Source organism: Lissotriton helveticus, chromosome 4_1 (genome assembly GCF_964261635.1).
Source record: "Lissotriton helveticus chromosome 4_1, aLisHel1.1, whole genome shotgun sequence".
NCBI lineage: Eukaryota > Metazoa > Chordata > Amphibia > Caudata > Salamandridae > Lissotriton > Lissotriton helveticus.
The window spans coordinates 516,035,691-516,059,556 of record NC_136063.1 but is presented as its reverse complement, the minus strand read 5'-3'; the positions used below and the strand labels follow the sequence as shown (position 1 = coordinate 516,059,556).

At 41.1% G+C, this 23,866-nt stretch overlaps 1 protein-coding gene across 1 annotated transcript in view; it reads left to right on the top strand.

The window, feature by feature from the left end:
- STMN2 (stathmin 2) overlaps nucleotides 1-23,866 on the top strand; it is a 175,886-nt gene that overhangs the window by 125,025 nt on the left and 26,995 nt on the right. The window contains exon 3 of the mRNA XM_078687115.1: nucleotides 2,699-2,871. Coding sequence (XP_078543241.1) covers nucleotides 2,699-2,871 — 173 coding nt within the window. The remainder of the gene's footprint in view (nucleotides 1-2,698; nucleotides 2,872-23,866) is intronic.

Below are 23,866 nucleotides of genomic sequence, written 5' to 3'. Positions count from 1 at the left end.
ACAAAAGCCAATTCTTACACTGGGAAGGAAACAAGCTTTCGGGGACCGGTTTCTGGCATTACAGCCGTCTTCGGCCCGGCTTGCTTGAATCCTGATGGTGCAATGAGCAAGGGACTCATGTCTGAGTATACCCTTCCACGCTTAGGGTGGACAAAAATATTTACAACAAGGGGTGGTGAGGGACAGAGTCTCTGAATTAAGCAGAATACTCTCACCCAGTCAAAAGATCAGGGCTAGATCCAACACCGTTTTTTAGCTCATTGCACCATCCCAGTTTCAGAACCTGGCTGTATGCAAATTAGTCTGTCCCTGGCCCAGTGCATCATGGGAACAGGGCAGACCAGACTACAAAAGCCAATTCTTACACTGGGAAGGAAACAAGCTTCCGGGGACCGGTTTCTGGCATTACAGCCGTCTTCGGCCCGGCTTGCTTGAATCCTGATGGTGCAATGAGCAAGGGACTCATGTCTGAGTATACCCTTCCACGCTTAGGGTGGACAAAAATATTTACAACAAGGGGTGGTGAGGGACAGAGTCTCTGAATTAAGCAGAATACTCTCACCCAGTCAAAAGATCAGGGCTAGATCCAACACCGTTTTTTAGCTCATTGCACCATCCCAGTTTCAGAACCTGGCTGTATGCAAATTAGTCTGTCCCTGGCCCAGTGCATCATGGGAACAGGGCAGACCAGACTACAAAAGCCAATTCTTACACTGGGAAGGAAACACGCTTCCGGGGACAGGTTTCTGGCATTACAGCCGTCTTCGGCCCGGCTTGCTTGAATCCTGATGGTGCAATGAGCAAGGGACTCATGTCTGAGTATACCCTTCCACGCTTAGGGTGGACAAAAATATTTACAACAAGGGGTGGTGAGGGACAGAGTCTCTGAATTAAGCAGAATACTCTCACCCAGTCAAAAGATCAGGGCTAGATCCAACACAGTTTTTTAGCTCATTGCACCATCCCAGTTTCAGAACCTGGCTGTATGCAAATTAGTCTGTCCCTGGCCCAGTGCATCATGGGAACAGGGCAGACCAGACTACAAAAGCCAATTCTTACACTGTGAAGGAAACAAGCTTCCGGGGACCGGTTTCTGGCATTACAGCCGTCTTCGGCCCGGCTTGCTTGAATCCTGATGGTGCAATGAGCAAGGGACTCATGTCTGAGTATACCCTTCCACGCTTAGAGTGGACAAAAATATTTACAACAAGGGGTGGTGAGGGACAGAGTCTCTGAATTAAGCAGAATACTCTCACCCAGTCAAAAGATCAGGGCTAGATCCAACACCGTTTTTTAGCTCATTGCACCATCCCAGTTTCAGAACCTGGCTGTATGCAAATTAGTCTGTCCCTGGCCCAGTGCATCATGGGAACAGGGCAGACCAGACTACAAAAGCCAATTCTTACACTGGGAAGGAAACAAGCTTCCGGGGACCGGTTTCTGGCATTACAGCCGTCTTCGGCCCGGCTTGCTTGAATCCTGATGGTGCAATGAGCAAGGGACTCATGTCTGAGTATACCCTTCCACGCTTCGGGTGGACAAAAATATTTACAACATGGGGTGGTGAGGGACAGAGTCTCTGAATTAAGCAGAATACTCTCACCCAGTCAAAATATCAGGGCTAGATCCAACACCGTTTTTTAGCTCATTGCACCATCCCAGTTTCAGAACCTGGCTGTATGCAAATTAGTCTGTCCCTGGCCCAGTGCATCATGGGAACAGGGCAGACCAGACTACAAAAGCCAATTCTTACACTGGGAAGGAAACAAGCTTCCGGGGACCGGTTTCTGGCATTACAGCCGTCTTCGGCCTGGCTAATTTGCATGTAGCCAGGTTCTGAACTGGGATGGTGCAGTGAGCTAAAAAACGGTGATGGATCAAGCCCTGATCTTTTTACTGGGTATGAGTGTTCTGTTTAACTCAGATTCTCTGTCCATCACCACCCCCTTTCTGAATCGTTTTGGCCACTATAGGAGTGGCAGGGTATGCTCAGATGTGAGTCCCTTGCTCACTGCACCATTAGGATTCAAGCAAGCCGGGCCGAAGACGGCTGCAATGCCAGAAACCGGTCCCCGGAAGCTTGTTTCCTTTCCAGTAAAGAATTGGCTTGGTAGTTTGGTCTGCCCTGTCCCCATGATGCACTGGGCCAGGGACAGACTAATTTGCATGTAGCCAGGTTCTGAACTGGGATGGTGCAGTGAGCTAAAAAACGGTGATGGATCAAGCCCTGATCTTTTGACTGGGTATGAGTGTTCTGTTTAACTCAGATGCTCTGTCCATCACCACCCCCTTTCTGAATCGTTTTGGCCACTATAGGAGTGGCAGGGTATGCACAACATATGACTTGGACTTTACAGTCACTCGCTCTGGTGTGTACACAGTGATCGGTATAACCAGTCGATATGCCCCCAAAACTAAAGCCTTCTACTGCAGACCGTTTATAAAAAATTATCCACGTCTGATCTAAATGAATGATGTCATAAGTAATTTAATATGTATGATATCCAAGATGAGGTTCACTTAGGCTTGCTCAGGATCTTCACATCCACATTTCCTACTCTCTGTAACACCAGTTGTAGCTTTCCTAATGCTGTTCGATTAATTATGTTTTTGATTTCCTTTATGCATATGTGCTCAATGTATGTTTCTAGTAGTATTACCCACATTGTGTTTATCATGTTAAACTTTATTTAATCAGATATGGAAGTAAAACAGATCAACAAACGTGCCTCTGGTCAGGCTTTCGAGCTGATTTTGAAGCCGCCCTCACCTGTCTCGGAAGCCCCACGGACCCTGGCGTCTCCAAAGAAGAAAGACCTCTCCCTTGAGGAGATCCAGAAGAAGCTGGAAGCTGCAGAGGAGAGGCGAAAGGTAGAGTCTTTCCTTTAATAATCAATAGGGGTCTAGTTTATTGGGACGATTGAAGCTGTGGTGATCGTCACTAAAACTGTTAGTGCAGATGTCATGGCAGAAGAGGTAGATTCCAGCCTCTGCATGAAGCAAAAAGTAGACGCAAATCATTTATGAACAATCGCAGCTTGTGATTTTATAGCTCTTACACTGCACTTCACATTTTCAAAGAGCCCTGCTCAGTTAATATTCTTCCACAGTCAGTCAAAAAGAAGAGGGACTGATTGCTATGAACTGATGCTGTGCCAAGTTCACCTGAGGATTCCATCTCACCGGGTCTATCATTTTCCTTTCAGGAGCTTTCAATTCACAATCTGTGACAATCTGGAAGTTGTATACTTTGATCATCTTAATAGATCAACTCAGCCAGGATCAATTTGCAATGGTTTGTAAAGAGAAAATCCTGAACTGGAACATAGTGTCCAAGGAGACCCTCGAATGCATACATATCTCTGCCCATGGTACCTGGATCAGCCTAACTCTGTAACGTAGTTTAACTGCACAGGGTTTAAGTTGATCTGTTACTATTTCAGCTTCATTGCTTCGACCCATCATTACTTTAACCCGTCTTTAGCACATAAATGATCATTACTTCAATCAAACCCTTCACTTCCATATCGCATACTTCGACCTCTTTATCTTTACTATTTTATCATATCCCAAATAAATACAAAAATAATACAGTATCCCTTCCATTAAAACAGTGTACAATTCTAATTTTGCCTAGAAAGTGGCCCCTACCTTAACCCTAAGAGCAACCTGATTACTCACCCTTGCAATATGAATGATGTAACTTATATTGAACTAAATGTAATTAATTATAATTATTTAAATTAGATGATACTTGAAATGATTTTACTTAAGCTGATAAGTACAAAGGTACATATGTTTAACTTAAAATTAACTCCATTTATTAACGTCAGGTTACGTAGGCCACTTACCAACAGCTGAATGCTTCTTTTGTCTTACATGCCTGGTCCTTGAACCTAAGATATGTTTGTTAGATTTTTTTAAAGCTCCCCTGTGTTTTATTATACGTTATTTCAGATGTGTGCATAACTTCTTTCACACCTTGCCGTTTCTCCTGCCGTTTCTGCCAGGTACACTAGAGACAGGAATGCCGAAATGTGTATGCTTTTTAAACTTGGAAATAACGCAAACCTTATTAGAACCGGATTGTTAAACCTAAATCTATGCAAAAAACTTAGATCATTTTGCCGCTCTATAATTTTACTAATGTAATATCTTTTTAAGGCAAATCTTTAGAATGGAAAAGCTGACTACAACCAAATTTGCAAAGGCGTTTTGTTAAAATATTTAAATTATATTAATAGAACTAATTGAAGATAAACATGTAAATTATTTAACCATTTTTGTAAACCTTTCATGTATTGCGTCTTTTTTAAATATTTCGGAAAACATTCTGAATTATTTTTACTTTAATTATTAATATCTAACATTTCTAGTCCGTATATAATTATTTAAAAATTGCTTCTAATTTATAAATTACCTTTCAAAGTTGAACTCAAGAGCAAATTGTCGAAGCCATACTAGTCTATGGTAATAGCAGTCAAAGAAACGGTATTTGGTGAAATAATTAATTATTAGTGATGGTAGTAACACGTTCAAATGATATTCATTTGAACTCATTGATTTATAACTAACACATGCAAGTGTTTTGTTTTTAATATTTATTCAGCTTGATTTGAATGCAAAATTACTTTCTAAGTGTAATAATATTTGCTCACCATATGTTTCTGCAACCAGGCAAGTACCTACCTGTCTACCTAAGCATTTTTATTTTTTTGTAATGTTCACAACTTACCAGCAGGTGAAAGGGCAACGGAATCGGGGATTACATGTAAAGTCTAAGACTGTCATATGTAGTGTTGCAAGAATTAAAAAAATGATGTGTTGTTTTAGGTCAATTTAATACTAATGTTTCACATATGATGAAAAATATATATTTTTTTGTGTTGGGCATGTCCATTGCAGTGGTGAGGCTACAGTGGTGAACAAGGAATAGCTAGCCTGAATGCCCTTGTTGCCTTGAAACTTATTATGGCGATTCAGTTCAATAAAAGTCTTAACCAAGCTGGTGTCTATCTATCACAAATCCTGGGTCTTGTAAACTTCACAAAATATTCCTGTTATCACCATAGAATCAAACCCAATCACAATGTGATTGACCATGATTGGTCTAGATGATGCTACAAAGATGTTTGGACCTGCCAGACATCCCTTCTAGAGCAAACTGCAACAAGACATGTTCTCCAACCTCTGGGGAAAAATCTCCACAGGGTTGTCAGAAACCTGCAATGGGTAGATCAGGTAGCCCAGATCCATCAGAAAGAAATCCTAACTCATTGGGTGATGTATACAATGGAGACAGCAGATCCATGGATTTGTCAAGCTTTCTTCCTAAAGGAAATGTCTTCAGCTAAATCCAGAGAAGAATGAGATCATGTTGCTGGGTAAAGCCCCCCCATCCGGTCTGCTTGGATGAAGGGTGGCCACACTAACTGGGTGACAAGTGCTACGCAAACAAATGATGGATGGAATAAATCATACATTCACCCCCAGTCAAGAGAACTGGGTTAAATCCATCATTCTTTTTCTCACCATGCCACCCCAGTTCAGACCCAGCTTTATGCAAATCAATCTTGACCTTGTGCCTCATGGGAACAGTCCACATCAACTGGGTACGTTCCGGTGCCCAAACTAACTATAAAGAATTTAGGCTTAAAACTAGATCAAGCACTTACGATGAAAGATCAGATTGCAGAAACTACGAGCCCTTTGCTACTACAATCTACACCTTCTGCGCAGAGTCTTTCCTTTCCTCCCCATGACAGTTCGGAGAACGCTGGTCCAGGCTATGGTGATGAGTAGACTGGACTATGGAAATTATCTCCGAGCAGGAGCCAGTGAATCACTGCTTTGCAAACTCCAGGTGGTCCAGAAGCCAGCGGCCAGGCTTACCCGGAACCGCCCTTCTGGAACTCCCCCAGTATCCATACTGAGGGAACTACACTGGCTTCCAGTGAAGAAACTTACCCATTTCAAGATCTACTGCCTCACCTATAACTCCTTAAAAGGGAAAGGTTCATTTTATCTTCAAAAAAAGGTAACGGCCTATGCCCCAAGGCAAAATCTTAGATCCAGCCACAAAGCCTTAATATGTGTCCCTCGTATTAGCCAAACACGCATGGTGGGCAAGGCCTTCTCATAACACGTGCCAAAATATTGGAACAAACTTCCATTAACCCTGCGATCCATCGCCACATATGCCAAATTTAGGAAATCACTGAAAGCACACTTATTGTGAGCTCTTTTGCACGCACCTCATGTCAGGATCTGAAACAGCGCTGAGATGCCCCCCGATTGAGTGGAGCGCTATAGCAAATTACGATAACATTACATAACATAACATAGCACAATGCAGCACTTTGTATGCATTCTTGCCCCATAGACGAGGTACACACTTGACTGCATCTATAAATCAGGCAGTGGAGTCTCAGCAAGTGCCAGGATTTCATAAAAAATCAAGAGGCCTTGAAACAATATTCATTTCTTAGACGCCGAGCTAGTCATGTTTGAATTCTCTCTTACACGTGCCAAGAAAGAGGCTGATTATGTCAGACGCACGAGCACAGTGTGCCTAGGCCTAAGTTACATATGGCACACAAAACGACTCTGAGCAAACGACAGGCGTTTTCTCTATACGCATTATATATCTGCATCAATAATTTAAAAAAGGCAAAATTAGTCCGACACTATTTCGGTGTCAAAACGCTCAGATGACCTATGCTGCTTAAGGTTTATAACATCCAATTATAGCTGGCAGCTAGGTTATTTTTCATAAATCTGCTGTGGAAAAGTCGTGGAGGCCTTCTCTCGTTTCCTGCTGAGCCAACATATCGAATACGCAATTTGCATTTTTTTTAAATGAATGCAGATCATCATCTATTTATGAGAATTGCCTTTTTGGAAAACAGCATCATTATTGATTTCACACTATTTTGGTATGAGAAGCAACCGTATTAATTATAGCGCTCTTAATTAGAAACATGTCAAATGTGTGTAAAACCCCCAGAGCCACACTTTCTTATTGACCTAGTTCCTCAGCACTCCATTTGCTGCCGGGGAGTTTATCATTTGTTTTATCCCCATGTGGTTCCTCATTTTTACCAGTATTTCCGTCTGTCTCCTCCTTCTCTGATCTCACAAAATCTCCTGTTCTTAAAATAGCTGATAATATAAAAAGTATTCCACCTTTGAAGATCTGTGTCTGCTGCTTCTGTTTACAATGATTTCTTTCCAAAATGGTGGAGTTGAATAATGAGTGACCACATACAGCATTAATTACAATAATCAGAGATGTTCTACCTAACTGTCCATTCACGTGCAGGCTGATGTCCTCTTAAGGACTTGGAAACAAGCACTGGCAAAGCCAATTAGGCTACACTTCTAAAAGGTGTATACTTACCTAATGGCTTTGCCAACGCTTGTCTGCGCTGGTGATCTTGTACAACTTTATTTTGAATTTTGAATTTACCACTTTAAAATGGCCATCATATATTGTAATGGTAAATTCAAAATACAATAAAATGGCCACTGATGCATCACTCCACATACACACTCATGCATGGACATGGTGGCCACCCTGGAGTATTTTTTTCTTTTATTCAAACAATGAAAAAGATCAGAATAAGCCAAATCATTTCAAGGCACGTCACTTTGACAAGCTGATTAGTTGCAATAAAGATTTCAGATTAGAAAAGTAATATCTTTAGGTGTGATGCGTTCAGCACCATGAACATGGGACTTGTGGCCCTGAAAATACATTATGTGTAGTTTGTGGCGAAAGTGTAAGAACATATTGTTATGTTTAGCATATGCAGGCAATATGTTAGGTCATGTTATGTCAAAGAAATCTAAACATGACTTTAAGCCAGTAACATTGTTTACTTGAAATTACTGCCCATACTTCTTCCTTTCTTACGTGTTCTCTTTACACATTTGTGTTGTTGCAACCCAATTTTCCAATGTTTTAGAACTTTATTAATCACTCTATGTTTCCAAAATATGAGTCCTGTAAAAGATCATTTGACTTTTGTGCTTGGCTTATGTAAAAAGCCATTGTAATATACCCCAAATTCGAAACCTATTTGTTCATTACTTGAAACTGGTGCTCTGGTAGGACATCATTCACCAACTCCCCCGCATGTCTGTAGGCCTGAGCAAGGCACTAAAATATGAGTACTGCTCTTTTGTTGTTAACTTTCTTCTCTGCTGTCAACTGAGGGTCAGTGCTAACCCTCGGCTAACAGAGAAATCCACTGCCGCATTGGTGTTGTTTCTCCAAATGCAGCTTCAGGTGGGAAGGTGGGAAGGGGAAGATAATGAGAAGAGGATAGTGTTGAAGAGTGGCAGGATACAACATATTTATTCTTCATAAAAATGTTGAGATCTTGTTTTTTTCTGTACCTGTATGAAGTGTCAATGGATGTAATACACAAGGCCAATTGAATTATATAAGTAATTTATTACAATATAAAGACCCGCAAGTGCAGGACCGGTAAGGCAAACAGATGGGGCTAGAATGACACCCAACAACAACGGAGCCTAATGAATAATCTGACGAAGGCAAACGATGACCAATGAGCAGGGAGTAGAAGAAGAACCAAAGAAAAGCTGGAACGCCAACCTTCAAACATATAATGAACGTTACATGTTACAACATCTCCTTTTCTTCAAAAAGAACAGAATGAAAGTAATACATTATAAAATCTCTAAACTTACTAGGCATCTGTACCACTCTTCCTGAACTTGTACTAGCAGATTCAACAGTATTAGGATAAAATAATAACTCCTGCTCATTCTGCAAACTAACACCTTCATTGTACTTATTTGCGGCAGAGCTTTGGGAATTCAACTCTTGGATGTTAGCAGAGGAATCTTCTAAACACAATTCTCTATTTGATCTTAGTGCAACATCAACAGTGTCTTTTGGCTGGCAAATTTCACCATTGGGATTTGAAGAGGAACACATTTCAGACTCCTTATCATTAACCATATTCTCATTATTAGATGTCACCTCATACCAAAAGCTATCTGAAAGTGACACAGTATTCTGATCTTTATAATCAGACATCAATTTCTTTTGAAAGTCCTTGATTTTGATTACATCACTTTTGTTCCTCCAACCCAATTCTGAAACCCGAATTGCACCTCCTGATACCTCTACAACTTCGCTTGGATCAAAGAATTTAGAATCTCCTTTCTGTTTTACAAATGGTTTTTTCACTAACACCCAATCCCCTACCACAATGTCTTTGTGAACAGCTTTATGCGTGTCATCATAGTATTTCTTGGATTTTAGTTGTTGCTTGCAGGTAGAATTCTTGACTTTTAGGCTATCATCATCCACAACTGTAAAGTCACTTTTCCCTTTTTGATGCACAGAAAGCTTGGGTGATATACTTGTGACGGCTTGTCTACCTCTCATAAGAAAGAAAGGGGAAAAATTGGTAACGTTATTGACGGTTCTGTTATACATATCCACTCTATCTTGATAAATTGTTTGCCAGGGCCATTTGAATTCCATCTTTAATAAACCTGTTGACACGCTCAACTTGCCCATTGGATCTGGGGGAGTACAATGGAGTCTTTTCTTGTGAAATTCGATTTTTCTTTAAAAATGTCGTCATCATTTCCGATGTCAGCTGTTTACCATTATCTGACACTAAGATTTGAGGTAACCCTTCAATAGTAAAAAGTTGTTCTAAAAATTGAATAACACTTTTAGAATCTATATTAGGAACAAACTTGAAATAAACCCATTTGCTGTAATAGTCACAAACCACCATTAAAAACTTACATGAACTTTCTAAAGCATGAAAAGGGCCAGAGAAATCTATGGCAATTTTATTCCAAGAGGAAGATGGTATTTCCACTAATTGCAACTCCTGAACTCTGGACTTCCAACGTTTGTCAGAATTCAAACAGGTGACACAAGATTCTACATATGAATTCACTTCTGAGTCCAAACCTGGCCACCAATAATATTGTTTAAGGGCTTTCTTGGTTAATGTAGATCCAAGGTGAGTTCTGTGAGCTTTTTGTAAAAGAATTCGTCTTACCTTAGGCGGGGGTACCAACAGTTCACCTCTCATTATGAACCCGTCCTCGATGCTTAAATCATCTGCCACTTGTGCATACGTTCTCAGATCTGTACTCAAATTTCTTACTGGGGGCCAGCTACTGGAAATAAATAATTTGACTTTACTTAATACAGGGTCATCATTAAGCTGTGAAACCCAATCAGATTCCTCACAAATACTGGTAAATTGATTGCTACTGTTTACAAAAGAAACTACACATTCAGTGTCATCATATTCCTTAAAATCATCACATTCAAGTGGAAGGCGAGATAGACAATCTGCTCTCACATTGCATTTTCCAGAAATATGTTTGATAGTGAAGTTATACTCTTGTAATTTTGACAGAATCCTGATTAATCTAGACGAAATTTTTCCATTCCCTCTACCACAACCATCCATAAGAAAAGTGAGTGGCTTATGGTCTGTAACTAAGTCAAAACTTTTGCCCCATAAATACATTCTCAGTTTCTCAACCGCCCAGACACAAGCCAATGCTTCTCTTTCTATGGTGCTGTAGTGTCTTTCAGATTCCTGTAACCTCCTAGAAATAAATGCAATAGTATGACTTTCATTGCCAACTCTTTGTGTGAATACTGCTCCAATACCCACTGAACTCGCATCCACAGTTATAACATTATGCCCTTCAGGATTGTATGGCTTCAAAGTTGGAGCATTAAGTATTGCATTTTTAATCATTTTAAAAGACTTATCTTGTTCCTCAGCCCACAAAAATGTCTCTCCTTTGCGCAACAATACACGTAGGGGTTCGACTTTACAAGAGTAATTCTCAACAAACCGCGAATAATATTCGCTAAGCCAGAGAAATGATCTAAGAGCATCCTTATCACATGGCCTCGGGGCATCAGTTATGGCTTTAACTAAATCAAGTTTGGGCCTAATACCTTCACAGCTTAACACGTGGCCTAAATATTCAACCTCATCTTTTAAAAATTTGCATTTGTTTTTTGATACAGTCATCCCTCTATTAAACAATTTACTCAGAACAGTATCCAATATTTCATTATGTTCTTCTACTGTCTTTGCATGTATAAGAATGTCATCTTGGAATTTTTGTACTCCGTCAACTCCACTCAAAATAGCTTCCATCAATTTCTGAAATACGCTGGCTGAAGAAGCCAGCCCGAACGGAAGTCTTTTAAATCTGAAAGCCCCTAAAGGAGTGATGAATGTGGTCAACTCCTTTGACACTTCTGATAACTGCACTTGATGATATGCAGACTTGAGGTCAATAATTGAAAAATATTTTGATCCACTAGTGGCTGCCAAAATCTCCTGAATATTTGGCAAAGGGAAACAATCAACAACAATATTTTTATTTAACGACCTCAAATCTGCACATAAACGGATTTCGCCATTTCTCTTTTTAATTAAAACAATAGCCGAAACCCATTCTGAAGAATTTGTTGGCTCAATTACTTCTTCCTCTACAAGCTTGTTTAAGAGTTCTTGCAATTCAGATTTTACTGATAAAGGAACTGCCCTTACCTTATGTTTAACCGGTATTGCACCTTTCTTCAGCTTAATTTCGTGTTCGAAACCTTTAACACAACCAATTCTATTGTCGAACAAAGACTCATACTTGTTAAGAATATTTTCCAAATCATCACTTACAACTGGACTTACCAAAGAAATAGAAGCTTGTACAAAATTTTCGTCCAAAACAATTGGGTCATCCGCACCTGGTTTAAGTATAATGCCCAGCTTAGCTGAATCCTTCCAACCTACAATGTCTTTTCCCTTTTCAGCCACATAGATTTTGGTGAAAATTATCCTACCTTTTATATTTAACAAGTCATAAAAATACCCATATGCATTAATGTCAGACTCTCCGAATGCTTTGGCATATATATCTGTAGCAAACAAGTCTGTATTAGGCCAATATTTCGCGTATTTCACATCTGAAATGATAGTGATCGGAGATCCTGAATCTGCCATAATCTTTACCTCTACATCTCCAATGTGTGCAATGCCTAATGGACCCTTAATATTCCCAGTTTGGTCATCAATAGACAGAACAATGTTGGCACACATATCTTCCTCGAAATCATTTACATAACTTACTTTCACCTGGAATCTTTGTGATCTGGAATTATTACAACTCGTAGCGAAATGGCCAATTTTCATACATTTTGTGCACTTCCTACCCTGTGCTGGGCATCCTTGAAAGTCTGCTTTATGGTTCTTTGACCCACATCTATAACATATAATAACACTTGAATCTGTGCCCCTGCCATCTCTATTTCTTTTCTCATAAGCAGGGTACTTTTGTTTTAAATCATTAACAACATACACATCAGCCCTTGAGTTTGAGGAAGCAGATAAAACTTTTGATGTCTGAAGAGATCTCTCGATCCCTTTGGCAATATCTATCGCCTCTTGTAAAGGAGGTTTTTTACATGACAAAAGCTTCTCTCGTATTTTCTTTTCATGGCAGTGAAAAACAAACTGATCCCTAATATATACATCCACCATGTCATTATATTCGCACTTAGTTGCTAGAACACGCAAAGCACCAATATACTCCTCAACAGTTTCATTTTCCTGTTGTTTACGCATAGTGAAATGATGACGCCCAATCATTATATTAGGCTCCTCTCCAAACTGTCTTTCCAAACGTTTGAGTGCCTCTTGGTATTCATCTAATGGTATAAACTGTCCCGGGGGTGGCTCATACTCAGGCAAACTATCGAAAATTTCCTGACCATTTGCTCCCAATAATCCAAACAAAATTGCCACCTTTCTCTCAGGATCATAATTGTCCCCATCTATTGCGACTAAATAACTTTCAAAAGCCCTCAACCAGTTTTTCCACTTCATGCTTGGTTTCCCTGGATCATTCAAGAAAGGAGCTGGAGCACATATATTTGTATTTGTAGCCATTTCTGCAACTTTTTCTTGTACCTCTTTCTTAACAAGAAACAATATTTTTAAAACTTATTATTAAACTTGAAAAAAGAAAAATTTTACCATTCAATAATTTCTCAAAACTAATGCTAAATATTCTAAATATCAAGTTTAGTTTTTTAAAAGAAATAGCTCATTGATGTGAGAAAATATAAACATGGAAAACAGGTAAAATCCGTTTTACTTTTATCGTGTAACCTCAAATTCCTCTCATGAATAACGCTGTTCTGAGAGAAAATACAATTTTCAGAACACAAAATGGAGTCACGCTCCGGATCGTAGGCTACGCGATGACATCAGCAACCACACCAGCGATGTCAGTTTCAGCTGACAGGAATGCCTGGCCGCGAGACTCTGAACTGAAAATTCCAACGGCCGACATTGAAATAGACGTGACCGTTGACAGTTTACAGCTGAGGAGAATGCTACTTGCTTCCTCGAAAACGCTGTTGAATATGTGAAATTCAGCGCATCAGCACATGGAAGAAAATAGATGAAAGAATGAATTAGCGCTAGGAAACTCCTTAGGCAAAAATCGAAATATCGTAACTTGCCTGAAATTAAAGCTTAGAAGGTCGCCGAGTCTTGAGCCAAAGGAACACTCTTTCGCTTCCTAACTCGAACTCACATGGAAAAGTAAATAAATCAATTAGCACTGAATAACTCGCCCCAAACAAAGAAAATCTGAATAACTTGCCTTGAAAAAATATACTTTGAAGAGAAAAGACGATCCTCTGTCACACACCGGCGGGTCTTGAACCTCGTTCGTATCCCGTCCTCGTCGCCATCTGAAGTGTCAATGGATGTAATACACATGGCCAATTGAATTATATAAGTAATTTATTACAATATAAAGACCCGCAATTGCAGGACCGGTAAGGCAAACAGATGGGGCTAGAATGACACCCAACAACAACGGAGCCTAATGAATAATCTGACGTAGGCAAACGATGACCAATGAGCAGGGATGAGAAGAAGAACCAAAGAAAAGCTGGAACGCCAACCTTCAAACATATAATGAACGTTACATGTTACAACACTGTACGAGAGGAGGGTACTACCAATGGGGTGAGCGGAGTAGGAATATTACACCATTTAAAAAAAAATATTCGGAGGAAGCAGACGGTGATGGGTGGTTGGCAGGGCAATATTTGTATATTAATTTTTAAAACATGTCTAGGTGGAGGGGGCCTGAGGGAGATGAAGCTATATAGTTAATGACTGCCCAATGACTCCATCAGCTGAGCAGGTGAAGATGATGTGAGTGCTTGGACATACACCACTTAAAAGTATACACAATTATACTTAAATTACTTAGAGTTTGAATTACCTCAAGGTTCCAAGTGGCATTATAAATAACTAGAGCATCTCTCTTATTGTCAAATTAATGACTCTTGGAGCTCTTCAACAAGAAGCAACTCTGTGTTGACAGTTAATCATCTCTGTTTCTATATTTTCATCTATGATTGCATATTTGTCCATTCTCTTGGCTTGTTCACTAATACATTAACTACCTACTTTGAGTAACTAGAGCCCTTGCTTGGCCGAACGTAGAAAATGCTGCTTTATTTTGACCTTCAAGATGTATTGGAAGTAAACTAAACAAAGAAACATTTTATTTTCCTCTTGCCAAGTCACATAATGAATTCATATATTAAATTAGGCAATGTGCATCAAGTTTAAGGAATGCACAAAATGATATTCGAATGAGTTGCCACTGAGACGCTTTGAAGCCTGCTCTGTGATGGTACCTTACGTGTGTACTGAGAAAATAACTCTTGTAAAAGACTGAAGATGCTCAATAAAGAAAAACAAATTCAGAATGCTGTTATGGATCCTTGCTGGATCACCATATATGTAAAGGTCATGCTATCCCATTAGGTAATATAGGCAACCGATTGGGGGATTACTAGCATTGGATCACTGCAAGTAGAATAGTTTATTATTAGTCTGCCAGAGGATGGTACAATGTGATGTCATCTAGTGCAAGAAGCAATTTTGCCAGACCATACATACAGTGAATGCATATATCCATTATCCACCTGGTGTTGTTGGTGTGCAATCAGAAACAGATTTTATAAATATGTAACCTGGACACAAATTATTGGGAATTAGTCTTATTGAAAGAATACAGAGAGGCTTAAGAATAAGTAGAAACAATGATGTTGTGTTAAATTAGCACGCTCGACTGCTTTGGTAGTTCTTGTTTGCAGCAATTGTTAATGTATGTGTATATGTACTTATACTGCTGATCTCATCCTATATATAGTGTATTTACTGTTGAGTTCCAGGAGGGCTCTGAATAATTACTCTACTTTGTCAATGCTGTGACTTTGAATGTCCTTTCTGTGTTTCACTTGCTTCATATCCCCCAATGCATCATTCATTACCACAGTGCTGGCTTCCTGGCAGGCTTTCATTGCTCATTTCTGTTCTAATCTTATGTCTAGTGACAGTGAAGATTCCACTGAGCTCTTTACAAGATATCCAGGGGTGATATTTCTCTTTCCAATGTGAGCCAGAGAATAGAACGGCTTTGAAGCCAGACTCCTGCTAGCATTTGATTGCAGTTGCATGCAATGAAAGAACGATGGTTCTTAAAGCCACCAAAATCACTCTTTGATAATAGGCAGAGCACAAGGTATGTCTTCACAAGTGACAAGGCAGCGGCTTTAAATGAGTCACAGAATTAAAGCAGTAAATAAACTAGGCAGAGATTCTGCAGAGAAATGCATTCAAAATAAGGGCAATCTAGCAATCTAAAGTTTGACTAATACAAAGCAAAGTAGACTCTACGCGAGGCTGATAGTAAACTATAGATCTTAATAATAAAAAAGAGGAACAATGGAACTGAAATATGTGAAACAAAAAGTACATCCCTAAGTAAATAAACTGTTCACCGAAATCAATTCCTGGAAATATGAGAAAAGAAACAATGATGGTGTTATAGGCTATACTGTTCACATTCCTACAAGACAGTTCAGCAGGAAGTCTATGAAGTTCCATTGGCGGCTTGTGTGCAGGATGCCCAATGGTTAAAAGACACCATCTGAACAAGATATGAGCGTAGTTGTCTTCAGTTGTGAAAACAAGGAAGATCCATTCCTGATGGAAGTTGCTTCTACCACACATTTTTGCTGAGGATACAGTTTAATATTGTGATTGGGATTAGCATGATTCGTTTATTTGAAGAACCATGTTAGAATGTGGACAATGGAGCAACTCTAACATATCTGGGTGAATCTGTACACTTGATTCAAGGGGATTGTGCCTTATCACTTGACTTGTATGGCAGTCAAATAGAACACGTGTTATTCTGGAACAAGTGGTAGGAAAGACAGTTTGCCACAGCTTTCTGTGGTGCATGACAATCGGTGTTTCTGCCCGTAGTGGAGCACACACTTTCTAAAACTGAAGTGGCTTGGCAGCGGACTAAAGCAGGTATGTGTAGTCAGTACAAAATGCAAGCTCATACTATACGGGAATGAAAACAATGGTCCGTGACCAACAATTCACAATTAAAGTTGCATAACCAAATTGTGCAACACGGTTATCAAATAGTCTCTGAGAGAAACCCTGGCAAATACACAATAACTGTTTATGCAGATCCACCTGTTGATAGACCACACAAGAAACATGCGCCAAATTCTGTAATCATTTACAGGATATTTATTAAGAATCAATCAAAAATTATTAGGTAGAGACCATAGGTTGCGCGCAAAAGGAGAGGTGAAAGGGTGAGAGAATAGTGGTGTTGGGTAGTGAAAGTGTGAATCAAAGAATAAAGGGAGAGTTACTTTGATATTTTACACATACTGATAACAAAAATCAGTTAACGTAAGCCTGACCATATACAGATTTACAAGTATTCTGTAAATTTTTAGTGTGCATTCAATGCAATTTCCAACGAAAGGACATGATGAAGGTACAGGTCTTGATCAATGGGAGTGCGTCGACGTTTCGACTCGACTATGCAATGAGGATTCAAAACTTTTGCTACGAGTCTTCATCAGGACTGTGTGTTTGCAACCCAAACCCGGAGCCAAGTCTGGCTTCACAGGTAGGGATTCCAATCTGTTCCAAAAGGCTCCAAATGGCCAAGGTACAGTTGTACTGGTGTGCTGGTTTTCAACACCAGATGTATATTCTCCATAAATCAGAATAACAGCCCCTTTCCTTAGTGAGGAGGCAGTCTCGGTCATTCGCTGCCGCTCCCTCGAGGTGCTGGCTCATACTATACAGTTTATTTCGACTCACCATGAAAGCACTTTCTCCATCCTAAAACCCTCTAGCAAAGATTGCTACGTGGTATTTCAGAATGGGTAGAATTAGACTACTCTCAAGTAGACATTGATCCCCTGTAAATCACTAGTAGACTTTCTTTGTCCTCCCAGTACTATCACATTTATAATAAAATGGGATTTGAATGTTGATGCTTTACCTGGGGTTTCCTTGGCATCAACCTTTGATTAATGTTTTCCTGGCTCAAAGAGCTCGACATGAGACAGATTGGGTAAAAGTCCTATGGGAGGGTCAGGCGGAAGAACCGGGTTTTAGAACCCAGTGGCGCCAGGGGCACGCCCAAAGTCTTCGGGTTCACCTGTCTTAGAATACAGAGACACGGGGTACTTCTGAGTGGCGTCAAAGATCAAATTTATTGGCTGCAGCCAGTAACAGAAGTCCTAGAAGTCAACACGGTATGAGTTCTCAGGAGACTGCTCAATTTTACAAAGCAAGTCATCCCTTTTTATGCCAAAAATCACATTCCAGACAAATAACTTACATATACGAACTGTCCAATCACATGTATCCACACCAAAGGTATCACATGACGGTAAAACCCACTTTTCAATTACCCGTGATCAATCATCGGACAAACCCAACATTCTTCTTAAGATAGGCTAAACGAACCCATAATAAAAAGGACCACAACCCATATCATAAATAGACCATAAAGGAAGAAACAGAAACAGATAGAAGTAGGATAAGGCATGTTTGTGTGCAGTAAAACTTTACGATGTCCTGTGCTTTGATCCTCAATATTGATCAGCTACTGGGCAAGAACTGGCTCAGCAAGGTCGGCTTCAGGCAACAGGGTCAGTTCACTCAGGTCATTCAGAAGTCAACTAAAGTGTACGTGTACTAAAGACTCATTCGGCCGCAGTCATCGGCCTATGTGAGGGCAACCACAAAATGGCTGACACACACAAAATGGAAACGAAGGTTTAGAACGGAATCTTCAAATACACTGCGAATCCTTGTGTGTAACGTAGCGAAATCACTCGTACTTGCCAAACTCATCGGTTACGGATCCTTGTTACCCAAATCGTAACGGAACCATGACATTTGAAACATTGGTTCAGAATTCACGGAACCTCAGACCCTCCTTTTGCCCTTTCATAGGCAATCACTCAGTCTGCGTCTCAGTCGATGTCAATATTCATCAGATCATCAAGATGCTGCTGGAGCATCATCCTATTACTCAGGACTTCTCTCGAGACAGGTCTTCTCACACACGTAGTAGTACAAAGGCCACATATGGCAGGGCCACACTGTACACAGAGACAACATGAGAAGAGAATCGCTAAAACCATCCCAATGATCATCAGAATCTTCCATCCCCAGGTCGATAACAGTTCCCAAAACCATCCAATCAACGACCAATCTCCTTTATCCACATATATAGATTCAGAGATTTTATGTAACTTAGAAATGGCCTGGTATACTGTAGGAGCATTGTCTGGTATGAACACGCAGCAACTCGATTGGATCACTTTACATACCCCACCTCGGTCCGCAAGTACGACGTCCAAAACCATTCGATTCTGTAATGTCATAAGGCGATCCGCTTGAAGCTCAGCGGTCAGATTACTAAGGGCACCGGCAGTTTCATTTATGGTGGATTCAACCACTCTCGTTAATTGCCGTAGGTTTCTACTGTTTGCCATAGGTCCCCAAAACGGTAGGAAACCCTTGAAAAAGTCTCCCACTTCTTGTCCCGTAGTATCTTCCTTACTGAAGACACCCCTAACAACTCTCGTTCTGTGGTAATCTACAGCAGCAGTATACGTAGGAGGCAACAAATATGCAACATAACATGTTCCCGAAAAATCAGGGGCAACCATGTATATGCTCTATCATAGCAGACAAAATACGTGCCCTTAGCTGCTAAAAACGGTGGGGAAGTTTGGGACGCAAAGACATACGTCTGAGTTCAAACACTCTTCCCTAACTGAGCCCTCGGATTCTTGCCTTTCCCTTGCAGACAAAAATGACCACGATGGGGTACAATCCAAATCGGAGGTGACCTTTTTCGTCTCTGCTTCTCACTGGTCTATGGCTTGAGCCTGACTCAAGCCATAGACCAGTTAGCTCCTATGAGAACGAAGCTAATAAAAGGACCTGGTAAAGGGGCCCCATGGTTTACGCCATTACTAAGGGACCATAAAAGGAAACTTAGAGCACTGGAAAGAGGATGGAGGAAAACCAAACTGGACTCAGCTAGGAACCTCTACCGAAACTCTCTTAATCAATACAAAAAGTCTATTACCCTAGCTAAAGCTGAATACTATGAGTCCCGCCTAAGTAAGGCAGTTAATGTACAGAAAGAGACGTTTAAGATCTTGTCGGAGCTGAGTAAAAAATCTGAAAGCTCTCAGCCTCCCATAAATTGCAATGCCTTCCAGGGATATTTTTTGGAGAAAGTAAGATCTATTATCCAGGAGATAAAAAGTGGCATGGCAAAGGGGATGGCCTTGTCCACAGTCCCTCATAAGCCGGTTGACTGTTCCATCGCATTGTTTCCAGAGATTGATACACTGAGTCTGGAGCAATTGATGGGCATAATCAAATCTGGATCTCCAGCAGACCCGTGTCCTCCCAGGGTCTTTCAGGTAGCTCGCCCCTTACTGGAGGAACGTATCATCTCCTTTCTTAATAGATCTCTGGAGACGGGGTATATACCAACTGAACTTAAGGAAGCACGTGTGAGACCCCTATTGAAGAAACCAGGCGCAGACCCCGCTGTGCTGAAGAATTATAGGCCTATTTCTCAACTGCCATTTCTCTCAAAAATACTGGAACAACATATATTAAAATCGTTGTCCATGTATTTGGAGGATCACCATCTACTTCATGAACGACAGGCAGGGTTCCGAGCCCATCACAGCACCGAGTTGGTGATGCTCTCGGTGCTTGATGAATTGAGAGGCTTAGCTGACGGTAAGAAACCGAGCGCCCTGATTTTATTAGACCTTTCAGCGGCGTTCGATACCGTCAGCCATGCCCTGCTTCTGGAGAGACTGAGTGACTTTGGGATCAAAGGCCTGGCGCTCAGGTGGTTGCAATCCTTCCTATTGGGAAGGACCCAAAGGATACAACTTGGGGATGAAATCTCTGAGGTGGGGACTCTAGAATGTGGGGTGCCTCAGGGCTCGGCCCTGTCCCCACTTCTATTCAATCTCTACCTGCAACCTCTGATTGCTTCCCTGGCGTGCATGGGCTGTACAGTATTTAATTATGCGGACGACACACAGTTGCTGCTGAGTGTCGATAACACCAACACCGCACAACTCCAAGCCCAGAACATCTTGAGGTACACTGTTCAATGGATGACGGAAAATCTTTTGAAAATTAATCCAGATAAGACCGAGGTACTGGTGATTCCATCTGCCACCTCACCATGGTGTGACCTCTATTGGCCTGCGGAGTTGGGCCCGGCTCCAAAACCTAGCCTGAATGTAAAGAGCCTGGGGATCAAGCTGTATTTTGACCTATCAATGGTTAGTCAGATCTCTTCAGTGGTCGGAAGCTGCACCAACATAATTCAACAGCTACGGAAGCTAGCCCCCATTCTCTCTCAATCGATGATGCGCTCCATCGTAGCGGCAACGGTGATCTCGAGGTTAGATTACGGGAATGCCCTTTATCTTGGTCTGCCGAAAACTTTAACAAACAGGCTACAGGTCGTCATGAATGATGCTGCACGTCTCATCTTCAGGCTACCAAGACAATCTAAAGCATCCCCACTGTAAAAGAGTCTGCACTGGCTCCCCATCAAAGAGCGTGTGGAATTTAAGAATCTGTGCACAGCTCATAAGGCAATATATGGTCTGGCTCCCGCCTACATTAAAGATCGCTTGGCGGTGTACAGCCCAATGAGAGCTCTTAGATCGTCAGACTCTCAGTTACTGGTCTGTCCTCGGTACAAACTTGTAACCAAGGGAGGGAGAGCCTTCTCTGTGTTAGTTCCTCAGTTATGGAACACACTACCTGAGACGCTGCGCAGGGAAGGGAATCTCCTACGGTTTAGAAAGGTGCTAAAACACTGCTGTTTAGAAGATCTATGAGTGCGATATAAGCTAGTGGATGCCTCTTTGTAATTGCCAAGTTGTTGTTTTTTACCATCGATTTCCGAGCGCCTAGAGACCTGCAGGTGAATGGGCGCGATACAAATCAAAAATAACAATAACAAAATAACAATAACTATATCCGGTTGCATTCCAACTAACATATGCTAGTAACTCATCCTTGGGAATAGTCTTATACGTTTCGATATATCTACTCATATCTGTAATTCCCTTCACCAAGGCTTTATTACTTGAGTTATCTCTCATGGAACGCAGGGGATAAACTTTGATGGCATAAATAAACATCGTCTGATATGCCCATTCGGACCCATTATAACTGAATGGCAGAACCAGATAAGGAATACCTCTATCCATAGTATGTGGCATAAGACCACACACCCAACAATTCGTGGTGTTCACTACTAACTGGTGTTGATGGAGAAGTTGCACAAAGGAATTATTCACAAATTCCGACCTCCTAATTTGCTCGTGTTCAGGTAAAATATGAAAAGAATGTAAAGAAACAGTAGTAGGAAAAGACATAGGTTGGTTGGGAAGTAGGTGCAAACTGCTGTTGTGTGGCATAGAAAACCAAACCCACACAAGCTAATGCAATATTCAAAAGCATTAAAAAACACATTATTAAAAAACATTTGCTACGAACCAATATACATATTCGGACTTTAGAGTCCATTTTCCTAACATTCTGGGCAGCGTCAAAAAACTCCATCCCCTAACCGTGATGTTCGCGGCAGTTGGTTCTCTTCCGCTTAGGAATGCGCCTGTCAGTCTAGGGAACGCCCTTGAACCAACCAGAACCGTCGACCTTGTGTCTACACGGCTTGCAATCCCAAGTCTTTATACCGCGACCCTACAGCTGAACCCGGATAGTGGTTCGAAAAAGAAAAAGACAAAAAAGTTTCTCGATCTGCCAAAGTATAAATTCACTACATAAAAAAGAAAATATTTATTTGTCCACATGTACAATCTTTCTTGGTCTCAAATCGTAGCGTTCTTTGTCAGGCACAGTCTGATCTTTGAATAGAAGATCCGGATTGGTGGTGTCAATCTTCAGATGAGGAGGCACAGCAGCTTGTAAAACATCATCATCCTCACGTTCAGACCGTGTCCATGTTAAATGAGCATCACTAAATGGAACAAATCTAGGGACCTTCTCACAATCAGAATCGGCGATACCATCCCTTACCCACTGATCATATGGTAAAGGCAAAGGAACTTTTTTACAGTGGGTGGCATGCACCCAGTTCTTTTTGCCTGCTAGTAACCAACAAAATCAAATAGGGGCCGGTCCATCTAGGTTGCAAGTTCTTGGTACGCTGAAAATTCTTCACAAGAACGTACTGTCCAGGTTCAAGTACGTGGCCTGGATCTGTAGTAGCTGTCGGCAAACTGTCATAGACCTGTTGGTGGAGAACACGTAATTTAGCAGTCAAGTCATGTAAGTAATCCACCAACATGGGGTATTCAATACTGCTGTATTCTTTCGGACGAGGCACTCCCCAAACATTCGCTGGACGACCAAACACAATCTCATACGGACTAAGTCCCACTCGAGAATGCACAGTCGTTCTTGTTGACAAAAGAGCCAACGGCAAGGCATCTGGCCATGTAAGACCAGTGCTCGCTTGTACCTTAGCTAATTTCAGCTTAAGCGTACCATTGTAACATTCAACAAGTCCAGCAGACTGGGGGTGATTTGCTGCGTGGAACTTCTGATTGATTCCCAATCCAGAGCATACTTCCTTCATGATTTGACCCACAAATTCACTCCCATTGTCTGACCATACAATTCTCGGCAATCCATACCTAGGGAAATACTCTCTCAACAAAACCTTGGCTGTAGACAAGGCAGTATTATCTTTTAGGGGGTAAACATCTATCCATCTAGAAAAGGCGCAAACAACCACAAGAACATATTTCAGATTGTTGCATCTCTCCATGTGAATATAGTCTAACTGTATCACCTCAAACGGATACGTCGGAGGAGCAAAATGACCAGCTGGAGTTGGACTTCCCTTACCAGGATTATATTGCAGACAAATCATACAATGTTTCACCACGTTCTCTGCACATTTCGGGATTCCAGCATTCTGCCAAACTGGGGCCAACAACTTACATATTCCTTTCGAACTTATATGAGCCAATCCATAAGCCATTGTAACCACCGGGAGCACATACGCATCTGGCAACAACCATCGCTGGTGTTCCGACAACTCAATCCAACCACCTGTAGAATCCAACATACCCGTACTCTCTCTCCAAACATTTATTTCCTTTTCTGTAGCTTCAGTCTGAATCATTTTCACACTTTCTATCGTGTCTTCACACATTCCACCAGCCATAACCCATCTTGCTGGTCCTGCAACATACATACGGCTCATCATGTCCTTCGCTGTTTCCTTCGCAACTTCATCCGCAAACACATTCCCTCGACCAACATCGTCCACAACTTTCTTATGCGCACTACATTCCACAATTGCAATCTGCTTTGGGAGA